At 37.0% G+C, this 22,837-nt stretch overlaps 1 protein-coding gene and 1 long non-coding RNA gene across 2 annotated transcripts; both read left to right on the forward strand.

Annotated features, from left to right (window-relative positions):
* The first annotated feature begins 14,216 nt into the window (after positions 1-14,216).
* On the forward strand, positions 14,217-16,451 carry LOC127503770 (uncharacterized). The gene is made up of 3 exons (XR_007927197.1): positions 14,217-14,234; positions 14,484-14,553; positions 16,114-16,451. It is a non-coding gene; the product is annotated as an uncharacterized LOC127503770 (long non-coding RNA).
* Positions 16,452-17,326: 875 nt separating this feature from the next.
* On the forward strand, positions 17,327-19,029 carry LOC127501007 (B-cell receptor CD22-like). Its single transcript, XM_051872705.1, has 5 exons — positions 17,327-17,575; positions 17,670-18,251; positions 18,335-18,431; positions 18,676-18,721; positions 19,009-19,029. Exons 1-5 carry the CDS (start codon positions 17,572-17,574, stop codon positions 19,027-19,029), a joined length of 750 nt encoding a protein of 249 aa, XP_051728665.1. The 5' UTR covers positions 17,327-17,571.
* Positions 19,030-22,837: the final 3,808 nt, after the last annotated feature.

Consider the following 22,837-nt stretch of genomic DNA (forward strand, 5'->3'; position numbering starts at 1 on the left):
CTTTTGTTGAGTTACAGTATTTCTTTATCAGCAATTGCAGGTGTTGTCAGAAAACATTTCTGCATTGATAAAACAGATCAACATGTCTGTTTTAATAACAGTGGTGACAATGATTATTTATACTGCAGTGTATGATGGGAGTTTTGTACTATGGTGAAACCCAACATGCATTGATGCGTGAATCACATTTGGAGGGCCTGAACATGCTTGAAAACTCATGAAACTTTGCAGATGCATCAGAAGTGGTGAAAATTTACATCTGATATGGGTTTCAGAATTAGGTGTGGCAAAATGCCTCAATAGCGCCACCTACAAAACTTCAACGAAGTGCCCCGACGCTACGTCTCGCATACAAGGATGAAATTCGTTAAACACATCTAACAGCCTAATACCTACAAAAAAGTCTCTTGAACCATAATCTGAAAACCGACAGGAAGTGAGATATTTTAAATTAACTTTGGAAAATTTGTGCAATTTTTGCCATTTCCAGACTCTGTACTTTAACGAACTCCTCCTAGAGCTTTAATCAGGTCAAGGTCATATTTGGTCAGTCTAATCTTAAGGCCTTTGCAATGTTAAATTGCGAAGATCTAGAGTTTTCGCTGAGGGGTGTGTCTGTGGCGGCCTGACAAAGTCTGATGTTTCGCCATGAAACAGGAAGTTGTTGTAACTTGGACGTACAATGCCCGATCTGACCCAAATTTCATATGTGTGATAAGAGTCCTGGCCTAAAGACATCTATATGCCAATATTCAGTTAGTCATAGCGCCACCTGCTGGCAACAGGAAATGACATGTTTTACACTGTTATTCACTCCCAGAAACACATTTCAATATGCTACAAAGTACCAAACATACTAGAAACACATTAACAGGAAGTTGTTGTAACTCAGGCATACAAAATCCGATCTGTCCAAACTTCACATGTTTGATAATAGTCCTGGCCTGAACACATCTACATGGCAATATTCAGTTACAGTCAAAGCGCCACCTGTTGGCAGCAGGAAGTGTGGCACTTTGAAATGAATTTGCCATATTTCCCTTGTATTTACTCGCATATGCATGTCGCCCACTGTTCACTGTTTTCCTAAAGGCCACCGGGTGGTGGTGAGCCCAGGTGCGAGGGCCCTTTCATTGCATAAAATTTTAGTTATTTTAAAAGTTTATATATATATATATATATATATATATATATATATTAGTTATAGTTATATATGTTTCCCACAATTTTAATTCCTGTGTAAATGCATTTATGCCACTTCAGAACAGCATCAAACAGTCTGTGTAAATGCACATTTTCGTGGTTTCTGTGCCACCTTTGCTGTGTAAAGATTGTAGGATTATTTGAATAATTAAATTTAAATGAAAGCCATTTGTTTAAGTTAAACTAAAATCATTGATTCTAGTTAGATGAACATAGTTGGTTCTATTGGGTTTTACTTGTTTCTGTCATGGGGAACCACTGTCCATGATTGAATTGAGTTGGTTGGACATAACTATTTTACATAGATTCTTCCTCCGTCAGTTGTGCTGTCACACAAGGATTATGCATAGATTAAAAATAAACCTTTAGTCCTGGTTTTACAGACAGGGCTTAGACTAAGCTAGGATTGGGCCTTAGTTCAATTAGGGCATTTAAGTAACTTTTATAAATGTGCCCTAGAAAAAAACATTACTGGTGTGTATCCAGAGACAAAACAATGACTAATATATTTTAAGATATGTCAGTGTAATGATGGGTCGACAGCATGGAGATCCATTTGCAGCTTTTATTAAGAATAGTGTATACACAGGTAAGGGCAGAGGCAGAGACGTAAACGGGGACAGGCAATGGTCGAGGCAGGCGGCAGACAAACGGTATCAGGAAGCAGGCAGAGATCAGGGCAGGCGGCAAACAAACACAGTCCAGTAAACAGGCAAGGATCAAGGCAGGCAGCAGAGAATCACAAGAGATAAACAGTCCAATCAGCAACAGTATAACAATCCACAGAAAACGCTTAGAAATGATCACCAGGGCAAATCAAGACTTCGCAGTGGGTGTGTGTGTGTGCGTGCTGCTTAAATAGTGTGAGTGTGATGTGGTGCAGGTGTGTGTGCAATCAGTCCCAGGAATGAGGGCCTATGGGAAATGTAGTCCGAATGATGGTATCAGTATTCCGGTGAAGGCTCCCTCCGGTGGTGCGGGGAAGGAAGTGCGGGAGCCTCACTTGTGACAGTCAGTGCAGGTTTATTTCACTTAAAAAAGCTAAAACATGCATTTTAGTCTAGGACTAGCTTAAGCCTTGTCTGTGAAACCAGGGGTTAATGTTAATAAAAACTAAGTTGGTTGTGTGGAACCACTGTCCATAATTGAATTGAGTTTGTTTAAAGTTTTTTTTTGAGTGTACTTGTTTTGGATAAAGAGATGTGCTTGTTGTCATTGTACAAAAGTGGAAGTGTTAATAGTATCTGATTTTGCAGATAATTTAGTTCAGAATATGAAAATAAAAGAGTATTTGCTCTGTTTTAAATGATTTTGTTCTTTCGTTGTACTTCTTGTTATCATCTGTTACTGTAAGCAGGGTGTGGCGGTTGGTCTGTGTTGTATTTATCCCACCCCTCCACTGTGATTGGACGGCTGGGTAAAAAGTGACAGTGATGAACACTGTGGTTTTCCCAAAGTTGAACATTTTTTCAGCTCTTGGCTTCCAAACTGAATTTCTTATAACACACCTCTGCTATACATTTTGACGTCTTTCATTGTGGATCGAGCTGTTGAAGGTCAAGCTACTCCATAGTTATTTAGAAAGTAGCCATTTACTATGCTTTTATTTTCAAACAAATCTCTCAACAGAGATCAGCAATGATGTCATGTCAACATACATCAAATTCCTTAGTCATTTACAGTAGTTGAGGATGAAAGTAAACAGGTTGGGCAGAAACATATATTATGTAAATTTTAGTCATGTGAGATCAGTCAATTGGCTGTAAGTGGCTGCTTCTCATATGCACTCAATGCAGTCTTGAAAGACCATAAATACAAACTGCATTCTGAACGACACCAAGTTTAGGAGCTCGCCGGTTCAAACTGATCACTTAATCCTTCCAGACAGTAATGGGTTCTAAGAACAGCAAAGCAGCATGTCAGAATGGCAGGAACTACAATTCTAAAGGCAGAAACCGTCGTCAAAAACGTCACAAACCTGTCAATGTTTATAGATTTAATAACAACTGGGGTGGTTTTGGAAACAGTGATGCTGGTCTTGGAGGCTTGGTTTTACCTGACGTAAATGGTCTGGTAGACTATGGATGCTCTAATAATTGTGGAGGCTGTGATGCTACTGGAGGACTAAATGGTCTGGGAGGCTTTGGGGACGGCAATGGTCTGGGAGGCTTTGGAGACGGCAATGGTCTGGGAGGCTTTGGAGGCTTAAATGGTCTGGGAGGCATGGATTTGTGTGGAGGCTTCAATATGGGAGGCTTCGATATGGGAGGCTTCAATATGGGAGGCTTCGATATGGGAGGATTCAATATGGGAGGCTTCGATATGGGAGGATTCAATATGGGAGGCTTCGATATGGGAGGATTCAATATGGGAGGCTTCGATATGGGAGGATTCAATATGGGAGGCTTCGATATGGGAGGATTCAATATGGGAGGCTTCGATATGGGAGCCTGTGGTTTTTGAGTTAATTACTTCAGACAGGTGAGTAACATTTGCTTAATAATCATTTTATGCACTTCTTTCTAAATATGTTTTTTTTTTTTTTTTTAATTTCTCTCCTTTGTATGTTTAATCAATGTTTATTTTAATAAAATGAAAGAAAAATGTGTCAGACAAGCTTGCATTCGGATTAAAATAATCTACTGACACTTGCTACCACGCCATTTAATACATTTACTTGCTTCCCGTGAAAATATCTTGAATCAAGTACATTTTTCACAAAATATCTTGAATTAAGTTAATTTTTTACAGCTGTTTCTATGCATTCCTTGGTGTAATTTGGTCACTGAGTCACTCTGTCTGCTATGGCATAAACATTGCATTTCATTGATTATTTGACGGTATGTGTACACAACAATGATGTACTAAAAATGGACAAGTTTTTCCTTTGTGTTTTTGAGAGCATTGTCAAAATGATCCCCATTCCCACAGATCCATCAAAACGTTTAAAAACACTGTATGCCAGGCCAGTACACTGATGCGCACCCTGTCACCATTTTCTCAAATTCACATTTTTGTAGTTTACATGGAGACAATAACGGCATCATTTTTAAAAACTTGCACGTTTTCAGACCCCCAAAACACCATTGTCATGTAAATGAACGGCCAAAACCTATTAGAAGTTTTCTGAAACAGCCCCATTAATCTGAAGAAAAATTAAAAAAAAAAAAGTTTTTTGGAGGATACAAAATTCTAAATAAATTTTAAATATCAAATGTTCTAAAAATGTTAGACGCTTTTTTTTTTTTTTTTTTTTTTTTTTTTTTTTCCCAGTGCATTTGGAGGCATAACAAACATTTGATTCAATATGATGTAACTGAATCTTTTTTTTATTCCAGGTGAATAATCTGTCTGGAGTGAATAGGTTTGTGGAGATGCCATGGCACAGTACGGTTTCAGCTCCAGTGAAGAACATCATCAACACAAAGACAACAGCACTGCAAACTACAATCAACATCAGGACGTCTTTAGTGTCATTATGAATGCTAAACCTCAAAAAAACAATGTTATCTGTAAATACAAATACAGTTCCAGCCAAAAGTTCAAAATAAACTGAATAACAATTTAATTAAATGAAGAAATTCTTTAACCTGACTGATAATATATATATATTGGTTGTGAGAGAACTTATATAGAGGATGAATAATCTATAGGTGTAAACTGGTTTCTTTTAGCTTTATAAGGTAAGCATTTCCCAAAAGTGACAAATTGGAAACAAGCCTGACAACATTCTTGAGCCTCAGCCTGAAGGTTTGATGATGTGACACGTTGTTTGTAGTCAATGTGTTGAAAACTAGTCACAGATTGTAAAGATTCAGTCAAAATAGACTTTACAGTCTATTTACTTCTATCCACATGACCTCTGGGCAAAGAAAACAAACTCAAAGTTGCTAGGAAAGTGAAGTGTTTTAAGAATGATGGAAATTCTTGTTCTCTCTCAATCTCTCTCTTTCTCTGTGTTCTTAATCATTTTATCAAATTGTTAAAATGTACTGTGCCTGGTAGAAGGGAAGAAGGGAAAAATATGGAACAAGTGTATGATATGACCAGTCTGTCTTATGATTTAGTAGTCTAAGCTTGTGGAGTGATGTGGAATTTGATTAGTATATTCATAGTAGAGATATGAGGTGAAACAATCATAAAGAAGTTAATATGTAACCTTGCTATTTTACACATCCCTTCACATATAAATGTGTGTAATTGATTGTTGAGTCTCTCTGTCTGCTTAAGTACCTCCTGCTAATAAAACATTCATGCAAAGAGCAAATTGGGAGTTGTGTCTGGTAATAAAAATAGTTGAAGCAAGTGATAGTCAAGTCAAGTCACCTTCGTTTATATAACACTTTTTACGAGACAGATTGTTTCAAAGCAGCTTTAACAGGAAAACGATGCAGACTAAGTTTGTTTCGGCTGTACAGCAGCTCTAGAAGAAAATAGTGTCATTGTTCAGCTTGAGTCAGTTCAGTGTTGATTCAATTCCATTTTAAAAATCAGTTTTAAGTTCATTTATCTATACAGCAGCTCTGGAGAAAACAGGCATTGTCAAGATCAGTTCAATTCTCATCCAATAGTGTCTGTACTGTCAGATCAGTGTCCCCAACAAGCAAGCCAGAGGCGACAGTGGCAAGGAACCCAAACTCCATCAGGTGACAGAATGGAGGAAAAAAAAAAAAAAACCCTTGGGAGAAACCTGGCTCAGTCGGGGGGCCAGTTCTCCTCTGGCCAACAACGAACAGTGCATGATGATGATTCAGGCAGCTGATTTTGATATTTTATTATCAACTGGCCTGAATTCTGAGATCACAATAGATGTGAAGGACTATAATGTGCTAAGAGCTCGCTCAAGTACTGGGGAGCTAAACCATTTAGTGCTTTGTAAGTAATTAGCAAGATTTTAAAATGTATACAATGTTTAATAGGGAGCTGATGCAGTGTTGACAGAATCGGGCTAATATGGTCATACTTCCTGGTTCTAGCTGCTGCGTTTTCAACCAGCTGGAGTTTGTTTATTAAGCGAGCAGGGCAACCACCCAGTAGAGCGTTACAATAATATAGCCTTGAGGTCATGAATGCATGAACTAACTGTTCTGCATTTGTCATTGACAGCATATGTCGTAATTTAGATATGTTTTTAAGATGGAAGAATGCGGTTTTACAGATGCTAGAAATGTGGCTTTCAAATGAAAGATTGGTATCAAAGAGCACACCCAGGTTCCTAAGTGATGACGAAGACTTGACAGAACATCTATCAAGTCTTAGGGATTATTCTAGGTTATTATGTGCAGAGGTTTTTTGGTCCAATAATTAAAGTGGCTTCATGGACAAGACATCATACCCACCTTAGGTCAGATATTACTTTCTATGACACTAATAAGCTATTAGTATTCTCTATATGATGAGTTTGCTAGTTTGTTGAATTCTAGTCACAATGAGCTTCTTCAGTGCTGGAATGATAAAGACCGAGGTCAAAAGCCTGTAGACAGAGATGTCAACATCTCTGAACATTCCTGAAATACACCGGGGATATTTTTTTTCAGGCCCTTCACCTTTTTACTCCAAAATCACGTGACTAGCTAGATGGAATTTACATTTTTAAAATATTTCTGTCCTTGACACAAGTCATTTTTATTTGAATAGCATGTTTCACAATCAATGTTGTTTCAAAGCATATTTATTTAAAGGAAATTAAAAATTATTTTTAGAAACATAGTCCATACAATGCAAGTGATTGGTGACCAAAACTTTGTTGCTCCAGAAATCACATAACACTGCATAAATTTAATTGGTAACACTTTACAATAAGGTTCATTAGTTAACAAGTTAACATGAACTAATGATGAACTGCACTTCAACAGCATTTATTAATCTTAGTTAATGTTCATTTCAACATTTACTAATACAGTATTAAAATCTTGTTAACATTAGTTAATGCACTGTGAACTAACATGAACAAACAATGAACAGCTGTATTTTCATTAACTAATATTACCGAAGATTAGTAAATACAGTAACAAATTTATTGCTCATGGTTAGTTCATGTTAGTTAATACAATAACTAATGTTAACAAATGAACCTTATTGTAAAGTGTTACCATTTAATTTATACTCCAACCGTTTAATTCATGACTTCTGATATGGTGTAATTGGTTTGGGAGGGAACAAACCAAAATGTAAGTCATTTTTCACTATAAATCTTGACATAGTCTTTCACAATCCTTCCACCATCTGCTCTGCAAAGAGCTCAGCAAATGTTCAGTGACGTTTGACAGCAGGAAAACAGTTGAAAAACTTACAGTCAGCCTCAGATGTCAAGCAGAGCAGTGAAACACTGAAAATGCCATTAATGGTCAGAACAGTAAAAGAAAACCTCAGGTGAAGACGACTAAAATTACCAGTCAAACATCTGGTAATACATTCTTTATCTACACATGGCCTATTTTCCTCCACAGGAGACACACTTTTGTAGTGGTGAGTTCATGTAGTGATGGGTGTTTTTGAAACAGCGCCATCATCTATTAGATCATCTGATTAGATCACATACTGTTCCGAAATTTCATTGGTTTCAGCTGATCTTAGGTCAGTTTTATAATTTAGGTTCATTTTTACTGACAAACACATGAAATGGAAAAATGAAGTGATATTCTTTCTCCAAACACACAAACCAAGCACTACAAATTAATAAAATAACACAAATTCGACATATTTAATGATTTTTAATGATTTTTGGATTATACTTAATAGATCATTAACACATTTGCAGCTGGTTTGTAAAAGATGTTATACTTGATTGGGCTGTTCTTGTGGCAGTTATATAGTCTCGACCAGCAGGTGTCGCTAGCGCGTGGTGTTTCAGGTGCTTCGAAACAGTGAGTCATTTTGCGAAGCTATTTCTTTAATTCATTCGGAAAGCTCATGCTGAGAAGTCCATGCTGTGAAATATTGGAGGCTGATTCACTGACTCTGACCAGCAGCAGTGACATAAACCCACCTGATCAGATCTAACGCCAACAGACTTTATGTGCCACAGAAACAAGAGCACAGCCATGTTTAGAATTTGGTCTTTGAACTCCCAGGTAGCAATATTCAATTTCAAATGTAATATGCCAAATGGCAAATGACAATGTAGCCTACTTCTGTATTTAAATGTACATTTTCCATAACAACATCGTTTGGAGCAAAATTATTCAAATTCAATACTATAATTTTCATTTGCTATTTCCTACACTAGTTTTAACATATAATTTAAACATATTTGCAAAATTATAATGAAAATGTATTAGAAATTATAAGATATGTTTAACATGCAGAATCAAAAATTGTAGCAAATGATCATTTAACTGTTATTTTTCTTAATTGCATTTACGCTCACAGTTAAGACACTTGCAGTTGCATTTTCATTAAATATCATGTGATCAATGTAGCAAAACTCAATGTGGATTTGAAAATGCATTCCGAGCCGATTACGTCCCCGCCCTGTCAATCGGATGAGATGTCCTGACTCTCTGTGGTCATTAAAAATCCCAGGATGTCCTTAGAAAACAGTAGGGGTGCAACGCCGGCATCCTGGCCCAATTTGCCCATTGGCCTCTGTCCATCATGGCCTCCTAATCATCCCCATATACTGATTGGCTTCATCACTCTGTCTCCTCTCCACCAATAAGCTGGTGTGTGGTGGGCGTTCTGGTGCAATATGGCTGCCATCGCATCATCCACAATAACCAAAGCTGTCCAGCAGGGGGCGACAGACAGGCTGTGAAAAACAACAGTTAACATTCATAATGAGGGTGAGCAGAAAGACACACTCAATACATTATGTAAAAAAAAAAAAAAAAGACTCAAAATTAGTCATCCTTATCATTTTTTAGATTTTAACATCAACTTGTTAGTTGACTGCAGAATTACTTTAAAACTTTGCTTTCTGAAAGCCAGAATGGTTGTGACTTCAAAATTGTTTTTTGTTGTTGTTGTTGTTTTTTTATACTGTGGGATGTTGTTTCACACAGAGTTAAATATATTGAGTTAGTGGACAACAACCCATGTATTTAAATTTGAAAGATAATTATTTTTCTTTAGAGAGTTTCATGGTTTGTGTAACATTAGCAGCTCATTATTAGCTGTCTGATAACATAGTCAAGCAAAAGGCTAGTCATATTATGGCACTTTTCCACTGTTTGCACGGCATGTCATACACCGATCGATCTGCGCAGCACCACTTCAAGGCGAACACACCTTTTGTTTTGTTTTCTCACCTCTCTCTCTCTCTCTCTCTCTCTCTCTCTCTCTCTCTCTCTCTTTCTAAAGAGGAAACTGCATTCATGGCCATATTTAGGCCCGGTTTCACAGACAGGGCTTAGCCTAAATCAGGATTAGGCCTTAGTTCAATTAGGATATTTAAAGGATTAGTTCACTTCAGAATTAAAAGTTCCTGATAATTTACTCACCCCCATGTCATGTTCATGTCTTTCTTTCTTCAGTCAAAAAGAACTGAAGGTTTTTGAGGAAAACATTCCAGGATTATTCTCCATATAGTGGACTTCACTGGAGTTCAATAGGTTGAAGGTCCAAATGTCAGTTTCAGTGCAGCTTCAAAGGGCTCTAAATGATCCCAGACGAGGAATAAGAGTCTTATCTAAAGAAACAATCGGCCATTTTCTAAAAAAAAAAAAAATGACCGAGTGTCAGGGTACTTCATCAGAGATGACATTAGACTAAAGTAATAAAAGTTAAACTGGTTATAATGTTTTCAAATATGCATATTTAATATTCAACAATATTGGTGATCTGCCTGCATTGACACTGTTGTATGTGAACTGAACTGAGCTGGAACGATGGCATCACTGTTTTCTGCTGAGCATTTGAATATATATATATATACATATTCAAATGCTCATCTTAAACTCTGCTTCTGCTATATCAGCACTGGGTGAGGTGTCATATCCTCATGGTAAATATAAGGTGCTGATCTCATAAAAACCCACTGCTGGTCTCATCCTGATCATTTGTCACTGGTCGTGTTGGTGAAACAGGTAAGAGCATCATTTACTAATCGATCTTTACATTGAAACATGTTATAGGGGAAACTGGGGTTGGTTGTCACACAGTAACTATAAGGTTTAAGGTCAAAAGTTCAAGTGGTTTTAAATTGGTTACAAAAAAAAAATCCTTGTTCAAAACTTTACATTAAAATATTTTTTGCTTTTCTGAATATGTCAGTACTTCTTGTGTATCAACCTAAGCATTAAGATGTCATTATGATCGTGGCTTGAATCTGTTCAGGAGTGTGTGATTATAAGTGTGGATACTTATGTATGTATATGTATATGCTTTATAGCTGTAAGTTTTTGTTTGTGGATATATACATACACTTGATAAATGGCCGAAATATCTAAACTTTTATGCTCCAGCATATATTCTATACTCGAGACATTATGCTTGACATTCTTTGTATTACAATATGTATTGAGTGTTTTTTTTTTAATGTTTTATTTAGTTTAATTACACTTTTTATTATTATTATTATTATTTATTTATTTTATTTTTTATTAATTTTATATATATATATATATTTATTTATTTCTTCCTCTGGGGGTGGGGTGGGAAAATATTTTTTCATGATTCTCCTGTATTTGTATCCTGTTATTATTGTAAAAGTTCAATAAACAGATTAAAAATAAATAAATATATATATATATATATATTTTGTAAATCTTGCTCTCCAAGTCAAAATTACATTATTACTGTATATTATAAGATCTGTTGAGTATCAAATGAACACAGTAAAGCCACAGTGACATACATTGAAACATGAATTAAGTACCCGATGAAGTAGATCTGAACTGAAAGCTGTGTACTCAAGACGTCAGTCGATGAATTGTATCTTTTCTTTGATGAGAAATAACAGACATGATGTTCATTAGCTTTTGATACCCAAAACTTTAAGGACTGTCCATACAAAAAATTTTATATATATATGTTTTACAATACATTCCTGCTTTTAAATAATAATTGGTAGTTTTACCCCAACACACTGAACAAAATAATAATTGTGAACCTTCACAATGGACAATGTATCGTTCTCTTTTTCTCTTTCGCTCTCTCTCTCTCTCTCTCTCTCTCTCTCTCTCTCTCTCTCTCTCTAAATGCTCAATATTATCAGCTTCTGTCTTTTGTGTTCCTGTAACTTTCCATTTAAAAGTAGGGTTGGCAACTTCAGGGTGGCTAACTTTAAAAGCATAAGATCCCACCCTCCAGTCTGCAAAGCATCACAAGAGATGGTGTTAAATGACCTCATGTCTCAAAACACATAACATTACAATATTAATGAGCGTAAACAACTTACAGAGCACTTACTTGTACCACCTGACTGCTGCAGATTCATTTCGGCGTTGATAGTGTTGTACACACTGCAGTTAAATTTGGTTGTCAATTCACCTTTTAGTGCTTAATCCCGTTCTGTACAGTTCAGTAAAATATGGGAGTGACAAATGCATTCTACAACCGTATTAACTCCCAAAAACAACAGGTAGTGACAATTGCCTTTACAGTTAAAATTTACATGATTACATTTACATGTTAAAATTATTTCATGTGTTTTGCTCAATATTAATACAAACCCGATTCCAAAAAAGTTGGGACACTGTACAAATTGTGAATAAAAAAGGAGTGCAATAATTTACAAATCTCATAAACTTATATTTTATTCACAATAGAATATAGTTACCATATCAAATGTTGAAAGTGAGACATTTTGAAATGTCATGCCAAATATTGGCTCATTTTGGATTTCATGAGAGCTACACATTCCAAAAAAGTTGGGACAGGTAGCAATAAGAGGCCGGAAAAGTTAAATGTACATATAAGGAACAGCTGGAGGACCAATTTGCAACTTATTAGGTCAATTGGCAACATGATTGGGTATAAAAAGAACCTCTCAGAATGGCAGTGTCTCTCAGAAGTCAAGATGGGCAGAGGATCCCCAATTCCCCCAATGCTGCGGCGAAAAATAGTGGAGCAATATCAGAAAGGAGTTTCTCAGAGAAAAATTGCAAAGAGTTTGAAGTTATCATCTACAGTGCATAATATCATCCACAGATTCAGAGAATCTGGAACAATCTCTGTGCGTAAGGGTCAAGGCTGGAAAACCATACTGGATGCCTGTGATCTTCGGGCCCTTAGACGGCACTGCATCACATACAGGAATGCTACTGTAATGGAAATCACAACATGGGCTCAGCAATACTTCCAGAAAACATTGTCGGTGAACACAATCCACCGTGCCATTCGCCATAAAACTCTATAGGTCAAAAAAGAAGCCATATCTAAACATGATCCAGAAGCGCAGGCGTTTTCTCTGGGCCAAGGCTCATTTAAAATGGACTGTGGCAAAGTGGAAAACTGTTCTGTGGTCAGACGAATCAAAATTTGAAGTTCTTTTTGGAAAACAACATGTCATCCGGACTAAAGAGGACAACCCAAGTTGTTATCGGCGCTCAGTTCAGAAGCCTGCATCTCTGATGGTATGGGGTTGCATGAGTGCGTGTGGCATGGGCAGCTTACACATCTGGAAAGGCACCATCAATGCTGAAAGGTATATTCAAATTCTAGAACAACATATGCTCCCATCCAGATGTCGTCTCTTTCAGGGAAGACCTTGCATTTTCCAACATGACAATGCCAGACCACATACTGCATCAATTACAACATCATGGCTGCGTAGAAGAAGGATCCGGGTACTGAAATGGCCAGCCTGCAGTCCAGATCTTTCACCCATAGAAAACATTTGGCGCATCATAAAGAGGAAGATGCGACAAAGAAGACCTAAGACAGTTGAGCAACTAGAAGCCTGTATTAGACAAGAATGGCACAACATTCCTATTCCTAAACTTAAGCAACTTGTCTCCTCAATCCCCAGACGTTTGCAGACTGTTATAAAAAGAAGAAGGGATGCCACATAGTGGTAAACATGGCCTTGTCCCAACTTTTTTGAGATGTGTTGATGCCATGAAATTTAAAATCAACTTATTTACCCTTAAAATTATACATTTTTTCAGTTTGAACATTTGATATGTCATCTATGTTGTATTCTGAATAAAATATTGAAATTTGAAACTTCCACATCATTGCATTCCTTTTTTAATCACAATTTGTACAGTGTCCCAACTTTTTTGGAATCGGGTTTGTATAGGGGGAGATCTGTTAGTGTTTAATGTTCTATTATTTTAGAATTTAAAAGGTTTTCTGGTAAGTGAGTTTTTGGGGTTATCATTGTGCTGAAGAGTAGAGCCTGTGGTTAGGTTGACGATCAACCAAACACTATCAAGATTATATATGACTTTATTTAGAAAGTAACGGCTGTGCTTTCTTCAGCACAGTGATAATCTCTTAGCTTTAATACACGCAGGTGTGCTTGTGCTGTTGGGTTTTTTTTTTTTTTTTTTCTTCCTTCAGGCCACAATTTATATGGAAGTGAATGACGTTTTTTATATCAATTCTGATTGGTCAGTTTCAGAATGCTGGATTAAAATTCGTCTGGGCTTCAAAGAATGAAAAAAAAAAGTCAAATAAAATACATCTTTTACGTTAAATATGTGTCTTAAGTTATGCACATTAGTAAGTAACTCCTCTGATCACCTGGTTGCCTCTAATGGACTGTAACTGATGTACATGTGATACAATGATCAAAGGTGTCCAGTAGGGGGCGATAGACAAAAGAGGACAAAAAGTACTTTTTTTTTCTAAAGGCAAAAACATCAACTAATCTTCATAATAAGAGTGAAATATCCAGCAGAATGTCTGGTTACACAACCCTCTTCTCTAAATATCTCTAAATATATTTAAATAATTTAAAGAAGATATCATTATTTTTCTTTAGTTAGTACTTCAGTGATGTTCTCTTGTTGAGGGAGGAACAATGATATTATAGACTGTGTGTAAAAACAGTGTTAACCACAGTCTGTCAGTCTAAAGCTAAAAGTGCAAGTGTTAAAACAGTCAGTCATTTGGTTGCTGTTGATCTGATGAGCTTCAACACGGTAAGACAAACACATTCATACTTAAATAAAAACTGATGATTATTTCTATAGATGAAGCTCATATAACACATGATTCCTGACATGAGAAATATCTTCTGTACATCTAATGATCAGTTCATTTACACACACTGATGTTGAGCATTAATAATCTTCAGATGTTCAAAGATCTTACTAACACTAAGAGCTGTTTAGAGTGATGAACATACACTGTTTATGAGTATATGAGTGATGATTTATGATGTATTATAGATATATTTTATGCTGATGTTGGTCAGAATGGCTCCTCGTCTTCCTCTGATCTTTCTGCTCATGATTCACGGTGAGTCTCTGTTTCATTATTATTATTATTATTATTATTATTATTATTATTATTTAAAGACCTATAATTAGTGATTAATGAGCAGTTTTCTGTGCTATATTGATGTATTTTCTTTTGAAGCAGGAAGTTTGGGTGAGGCGTGTCAATGGCCTTGTCCATTACATAAATATCCAAGAGTTTTTTTCGTTATGTCAGTCTTGAACATGAATTGCTAATTTGCTACTCGCTAGTCAGTGTCAGATGGTTTAGGGGAGGGACTTTCTCACTCATCAGAGCATTTGATTGGACAAACATCAGTGTATCACCAGATCATCAATATTTTTGGCTCATTTTCTCAGAAGACAGGGTGCCGTGTCAGTCGTATAATGCTTGTCAATGGAAACTCCATCTATAAGAGTCAAAAAAACATGCACAGACAAATCCAAATTAAACCCTGCGGCTCGTGATGACACATTGATGTCCTAAAACGATCGGTTTGTGCGAGAAACCGAACAGTATTTATATAATTTTTTACCTCTAATACACCACTATGTCCAACTGCCTTCAGCATCCGGTTGGTGAGGTCTGAATGCACTCTGATGCCAGAAGTGATGTCTCGCGCTCATTGACATATACACGCGAGAGATCACTTCCGCCATCAGAGCGTGTTTTCAGACCTCACCAACTCAAGGCAGTTGGACATAGTGTGAGATCAAATTGTTGACAGGGATGTGATCTGATTTAACTGGAGTAGTTATAAACATGACATTCATTATGTGAATGCTTGGCTAAAGAGATGCGTCTTTAATCTAGATTTAAACTGGGTGAGCGAGTCTGAGCTCCGAACATTATCAGGAAGGCTATTCCAGAGTTTAGGAGCCAAATGTGAAAACGCTTTCCCTCCTTTAGTGGACTTAGATATCCTAGGAACAACCAGAAGTCTAGAGTTTTGTGATCTTAAAGAGCGTGAAGGATTGTAGGGCGATAGAAGAACGGTTAAATACACATGAGCTAAACCGTTTAGAGCCTTATAGGCCAGTAGCAATACTTTATAATCGATACAGAACTTAATAGGTAACCAGTGTAGAGATTATAACATTGGTGTTATCCCTGCAAACAAGCCTGCACTGGCCCTTTACGGGCCCACTTAGGGCTGTCAGCGCAGGGCCCCTGAGAATTTGCTCATTGGCAAAATGTTGGCCTCTTAGTTTTGGCCCTGAACAGGCAGCCTTCACTTAGCCTCCAGGAAGCCTTAGTGCTGTTTTATTGAAAATAATAAAGTTTGAAGTCACCGTTATGGAGGTAAGCGCTTGCTTTAGTTGGGCTCTTGACCCTTGATTTCTTTACTGTAATGTTTCTCTGGCTGCTGTAATTGTGTGTTTCTGAAGCACATTTCTTATAACAAAAGTTATAAGAAGAAAAACTGATCTGATGATTCAGTTATCATATAGTGATCTGATCTCTGAGAATATTATTTAAAAGTTTCTGTTGTAATGTCAATAAAACAGTGTTAAGGCTGTTTTCATGATTTGTTGTAAATGATAAAACAACATTTTCATCCTGATGAATTCTGTGTTTCAGGGGTTTCTAGTGCTGATTGGGGTGTGAGTTACAGTCCTTCACACATCTGTGCACTAAAGAACTCATCAGTGATAATGAACTGCACTTATACATACCCTACTGGATATCAGATCATGAGAGTGTTCTGGACCAAAACAGAAAATAAAAATGACGAAGAAGAGTATCCAGATCTGTCTGAGGACCCTGAATACAGTCAGAGGCTTCAGTATCTGGGAGATAAACAGCAGAACTGCACCATCAGACTGAGTCATGTGACACTGAAGGATGAACACATGTACTATTTCAGATTCACCACTGATATAACAGAAGGAAAATGGCTTGGTAAACCTGGAGTGATTCTTACTGTCACAGGTGACTTTCATGAGGTTTCTCTCTTCTTCTGTGCATTATGTTGAATAATAATCAGTGTATGACAGCAGCACTAGATATAGGGTAGGTACAACCGGACTAAAGGTGCATTTGACTTTATTCTCGTTTAAACCACTAGATGGCACAAACATTCAGCTCAGCGCTTTTCTCAACAACTGCTTTTGATGAAGCTCATGGAAATTTGTCTGATCCTTTACGCAATCACGGACAGCAACGCAAAGTTGATTTGGCGCTAATTTGATCTAATGTTTAAGGGGTTTTTTTTTGTTTTTGTTAAATGTGAAAAGCACATTTTTCTTAAAGGAATAGTTCACTTTCAAATAAAAATTTCCTGATAATTTAATCACCCCCATGTCATCCAAGATGTCCATGTCCTTCTTTCTTCAGTCGAAAAGAAATTAAGGTTTTTAATGAAAACATTCCAGGATTATTCTCCTTATAGTGGATCACAAGTGCTTCCACCAGAACGTGATTCCGTATTCTTCAAAAAGCTTACGCTAAATGTCCTACGCCTTCCCTATTCAACTTACGGAAAAAACGGAACTGCCGCCGCGTTCGTTCCGTAAGTTGAATAAGGAAGGCGTAGGACATTCAGCGTAAGCTTTTTGAAGAATACGAAATTGCGTTCTGGTGGAAGCACTTGTGATGCGATCATTTGTGCCTATAAAGCATATACATTTTGATTTTTTTTTTTTCAGAAAAAAGACCTTAATTTCTTTTCGACTGAAGAAAGAAGGACATGGTCATCTTGGATAACATGGGGGTGAGTAAATTTTTATTTGAAAGTGGACTAATCCTTTAAGGTGTGCCTTTAGCCCCGTTGTACCGTGTGTGTTGTGTTCAGATCTTCAGGTGAAGTCTCCTGAGAGAGTGACAGAGGGAGATTCAGTCCGTCTGACATGTAAAAGCAGCTGCACTCTGACTGACAGAGCAACATTCATCTGGTACAGAAACTCACAGCCATTAACTGAGAGAAGAGACAGAAACAATGAACTCCTGCTGCAGTCAGTCAGAAGAGAGGATGCAGGCAGATATAGCTGTGCTGTACACGGACACAATCACACCTCTCCTGCTGTTGAGCTCAATGTCATGTGTAAATATAGACTCATTTGTTCCTTTTAAAAACTGGAGATTTTTTTTTTTTTTTAAATGAGATGATTTAATGATGCAATTTTTGTCACTTTTAGATCCTCCAAAGAGCGTCTCAGTGTCCATCAGTCCATCTGGTGAAATAGTGTCAGGAGATTCAGTGACTCTGAACTGCAGCAGTGATTCAAACCCTCCTGCTCTGAACTTCAGCTGGTTCAAAGGAGGAACGTTTGTAGGATCTGGAAGAATCTACAACATCTCAAAGATCAGGTCTGATGACAGTGGAGAATACAAGTGCAGATCCAGAAATAAACATGGAGAGAAATACTCTGATGCTGTGACTTTAAATGTCATGTGTGAGTTAATGATCATCTGCATATTGTTCATATATAAATTCATAATTTTCTATTATTTATTTATTATTTGTCTGTTATTAGATCCTCCCAGGAATGTCTCAGTGTTCGTAACTGGATCTGGTGAAATAGTGTCAGGAGATTCAGTGACTCTGATCTGCAGCAGTGATTCAAACCCTCCTGCTCTGAACTTCAGCTGGTTTAAGGAGAATGAAAGCTCAGCTGTTGGATCTGGACAGAGTTTCAGTGCACTACAGAGTGGACGCTTCTACTGTCAGGCTCACAATCAACATGGATCTCAGAGATCAGACGCTGTAACTGTCACAGGTGAAGCTTTTATTAACACACTCCTGTATCTTCACATCATTCATCAGTTTGGAGAGTTAATCATGATGATCTTCCTCTTTCAGTTCATCATGGTGCTGGTAGGAATGTGATTGTGATCGCAGCAACATCTGGAGGATTATTCATCATCATCATCATCATCATCACCATCCTGTTTATAATGTGAGCTCAAGAACAAAAAATCCTGCAGTGATTGTATAAGTACAGTTTTGGTCTGATGTGGAAGAAAATGGCTCATTTGTTTTTATTAGATTATTTAAAAAAAAAAAAAAAATATATATATATATATATATATTATATATTATATATATATATATATATATATATATTACATTAATATAAATGTATATATATTTATATTAATGTAATACATTTGTCCATATGCTGTTAATGTCTGTCATAACAGAAAGAAACGAAGGAGTGATAAAACTGAAGATCTCACAGTGACACAGGTAAATCATCCAGACACACGACTTTACAGAAGCAGAAAATCAATCGATCAGCCGTTATCTGTGTTTCAGACTGTAACTGTACCGACTGATGGGAAACTAACATTATCATTGTCTTTATTAACACAATCCAGAAAAAAACATTCATAAATTAATATTTCTCTCTTTATACCAGTGATTCTCAAACTGGCAGTGTGATTGTTTCACTTAAAACACTCCTTCTGTTCTTTTCTTCTCCTACAATCAAGTGTGAATCAGTGAAATATTTCAGAAATACTGATCTGATGTAGCACCTGATCTGGAAAGTTTGAGACAATCTGCTCTAGACTGAGAATCTACACTTCAGATCAAACTGATTTACATGTTTTAATTAATAATTACTTCTTTTCTTGCATTTCTGATGCGTCACAGAGAGATTCAGTCCATGACGAGCCTATTTCTGAACCGGATTCAGCCAATGACGCTCCGTATGCCAGTGTGAAACCAAAGAGATTCGGAGGAAAAACTCCTGAATCCAGAGATACTGAGGAGATCCAGTACGCAACTGTCCAACATCACAGAAAGAAAGAGACGGAGAGAGTAGAGGAGAATGAATGTCAGTATGATGATATAAGAGTTCATCAGGCTGATGCTGCCGTGAGGTGAGAAAAAAACAACTTAACCAGCACATTCAGATCATATCGCCTGTAACATTGTTGTGTTTCTTTTTCTTTTGTGTTTTTAGGCGATCAACTGTTCAAACTGTGGAAGACGCATCAGTGATCTACAGCAGCGTCAAATGAGTGACAGACCGTCATGAAGCCTGTGTTCAGACATCAATCTGGACTGCTGGGAAATGGAGGATTGAATAGTTGTGCAATAATTTACCCATCTGTTCGAACCACAACCAATACAAACAGGTTCAACACCAATACCCACATTAAGACTTATTTGTTCTCTTTGACTCTTTGTCTGTTTCTTCTGTATTTAATGTGTGTGTGTGTGTGTGTGTGTGTTAATGGTTTCTTTTTAAGTTTGAATATAATCATGTTTTAATATATGGTGTATTATATGTTTTGGTCTATATTATATGTAATATTTTGGTCAGTATTTTTGGTCTTCAGTTTTGGAAACTTAGAAATCAAAAATATACTTTAGCGAATGTCAGTTATACATTTATGTAAATAAGAATATGCAGTTTGTAACTCTTTGCATAACAATATTACATTTATTAAATAATAAAGAATGTTTTGACATAAGCTAAAGAAAACAATCCAGTGATATCTGTACTGCTTATCAATATTGAAATGCATAAAGTTTTTTATTTTTATGTATATATGTATTTTATTTATTTATGTATTGTGTATTTTATGAAGAGTTTCTTCTTCATGTTTTACCTTGTATGTTTTTTATAACTAGGGCCAATGCTTCAATAAACCTGATTATAAACCTCATGCAGTTTACAGCTGTAATGTCTCTGTGTCTGCTGGTTACACTGGTAGGACCTCTAGTGGTTGATGATAAACCGATCTTTCAAATATCGTGCAAAAAGTTTAAAAGCAGAAAGGGAATTTGTACCATCCCTTAAAACTGAGTGCTCTGTGAGTTGTTTATGGTAATAAAATGATTTTTTTTTAAAAAAAATAGGTCCTCTAACGTTTATGGTATCAAATCCCCCTGATGAAAGGAAATGTGTTTTAGATCAAAATAAAACACGTGTGTACCACCAGCAGTACAAAGTAATCAAATTACTAAGCAACCACTGACAGGAATAAGACAAAATAGGTATCATTTTAAAGCTTAGAAACTCGACTTTTTCATATATATATAACCACAACTCTTAAAGGGATAGTTCACCGAAAAATGAAAATTACACCATGATTTACTCACCCTCAAGCCATCCTAGGTGTATATGTCATTCTTCTTTCAGACGAATACATTCGGAGTTATATTAAATAATGTCCAGGGTAATCCATGCTTTTTAATGGGAGTGGATGGTGGCCCAAAATTTGAAGTCCAAAAAATTGCACCCATCCATTATAAAAGAAGTCCACACGGCTCCAGGGGGTTAATAGAGACCTTCTGAAGCAAATGCAATTCATTTGTGTAAGAAAAATATCCATATTTAAAACCTTATTAACTGTAATCTCTAGCTTCCTCTAACCGAGAGAGTGGCGTCCCAGCTTATGACGTAGGACGCAAGCGCAGCGTGAGCTCCGGTGACAAACGCGGAAGCACAGAGGAGAGAGCAAAACAAAATACCGGTCACAAATTAAAAGTACAAAACTAGGATTTGTGAAGAAAATGTTGGAGGATCTCGATATACGCCAAGAGGAGACTGAATTTTTTGCTCAGCCATATTTGTTTGAACTAGAATACTGACCAGGAACTCCGGGAGATGGAGGAGGGTGCAGGAGCAGCGGCACAAACAACAGAATTGAGATGGGGAGCTCATGACCCCTTATTTACGCTGCATGCGTTTGCGGCATCTGACTTGACGCCTATCTTTAGCAAAGTGGCAAGCCGCTTCTGAAACGTGCCGCGGTGCGGCTGGTGTAAACACAAGCACTGACTAGACTGGCCACGGATCATCTCCGGTAGCCGCGTCGCAGCCATAACGCGCCACCGTGGTGGTGCTCATGCGGGATATGTGAAGCTATACCAACAGAGGTTGAGAGTGCTTGCTGTCACGAATGGGCGATTGGAATACCACCTTTAGAAGTTTTTGATGCTGCCGGACTGAGCACTGCTGTGTAACACACTATGAAGGCTTTATGCCTTTGTTGAGCCAAAAGTAGCATTCTCCTTACCTCGTATAAACTGGAGGCGTTGACCAAGGCCTGAAGGACCTGCTGGTACACTGTCTGTGGAGTAAGTATTTTTTTGTGTGTGTGTAAATATTATGTTGTTATAGGTGTGGGCTAGCTGTATTCACTCTATGCATTTGTTTTACAGTCAGGTTGGTGGAATACCGAGTTGTGCTAGTTTTAAATGTTAAACTGCATGTAGAGATTAAAAAAAAAATAATTTAAAACAACTTTACAACAGTTACATGAGCGATTACTTAAAAACTTTATATAGCAATCATATTACAGTATTTGTTGAATATATACCTCATTTGGCTGAAACAACAGCGCAGGCGCAGGCACAGCTAACAATTTCAGAAGTCATCTTGTACTTCCACTGTTCTCTGCTTACTGTATCCTCGGAGCGGAAATGTTGACTGCACAGCACGCATTTATATAATTTTTTTCCACGGGTGTATTTACATACCAGCGAATCGCTCAGGATCCTTTACAGGGAATTTATCAATTAGTGCATCTCCCTTTGATGTCGGCGCACGTAATCACAAGACTTTAGCTTTGTTGAAGCAACCTGGATATTCACAAGAAATCACCATTTTAACTCTAATAAAATGTAGAGTATAGCAGGGGCGTTTCCTCCGAGGAGGCAAGGGAGGCAGTGCCTCCTAAAAAAGTAGGATGAAAAAGTAATCCATATTACATATAAAACAACACAAATATTACAAATTATGACATTAAAAAGAGCGCAAGTCACTCGTATTTCTAAAGGAACACTGCCCAACAGCGACACCCGCAGGTAAAGTTACAGCAGGAGTCATGCCTCCGGTTATATATTGTTCTTTCAAGCATTTAATAATAATTTAAAAAAAAAAAAAAAAAAAAAAAAAAAAATCACAATTATTCATCTTCAAGTGTATGTTGTTTTATCCTGTACTGTGTTCAAACTCCTTCATATGTTTGCATTTTAATTCTGAACTCATCCATTCCTGCGTCTCTAGTTTCTTCAGTCCCTGTTCGCTTTAACAGCGGCTCTTTACATCATTTTTTGAATGTTTTCTCTTGTATTTCTCGCTTCAGGCCGCATTACTAACGGAAGCGAAGGACGTCGCGTCATTTGAATATCAATTCTGATTGGTCAGTTTGGTAATGAGAGGAGTTTATGATGTCAGCCTCCTCTGGCATTTGTTAAGTAATTAAAACTCGTCTGGGCTTCAAAATATGTGTCTAAGTTCTGCACTTTATTAAGTAAATCATCTATCTGATCACCCGTTTGCCTCTCATGGACGTCACTGTTGTGCAGAAGCATTAATCACGTGACACAGGAATGAAAGATGTC

The sequence above is a fragment of the Ctenopharyngodon idella genome, chromosome 2 (genome assembly GCF_019924925.1).
Source record: "Ctenopharyngodon idella isolate HZGC_01 chromosome 2, HZGC01, whole genome shotgun sequence".
Taxonomy (NCBI): domain Eukaryota; kingdom Metazoa; phylum Chordata; class Actinopteri; order Cypriniformes; family Xenocyprididae; genus Ctenopharyngodon; species Ctenopharyngodon idella.

Excerpts from the sequence above, each read along its gene's own strand:
- LOC127501007 (XM_051872705.1), top strand. Across the intron at positions 18,432-18,675 it reads ATCACCATCCTGTTTATAAT|AAAGAAACGAAGGAGTGATA; the intron begins GTGAGCTCAAGA and ends CTGTCATAACAG. Across the intron at positions 18,722-19,008 it reads AAGATCTCACAGTGACACAG|CACCTGATCTGGAAAGTTTG; the intron begins GTAAATCATCCA and ends GATCTGATGTAG.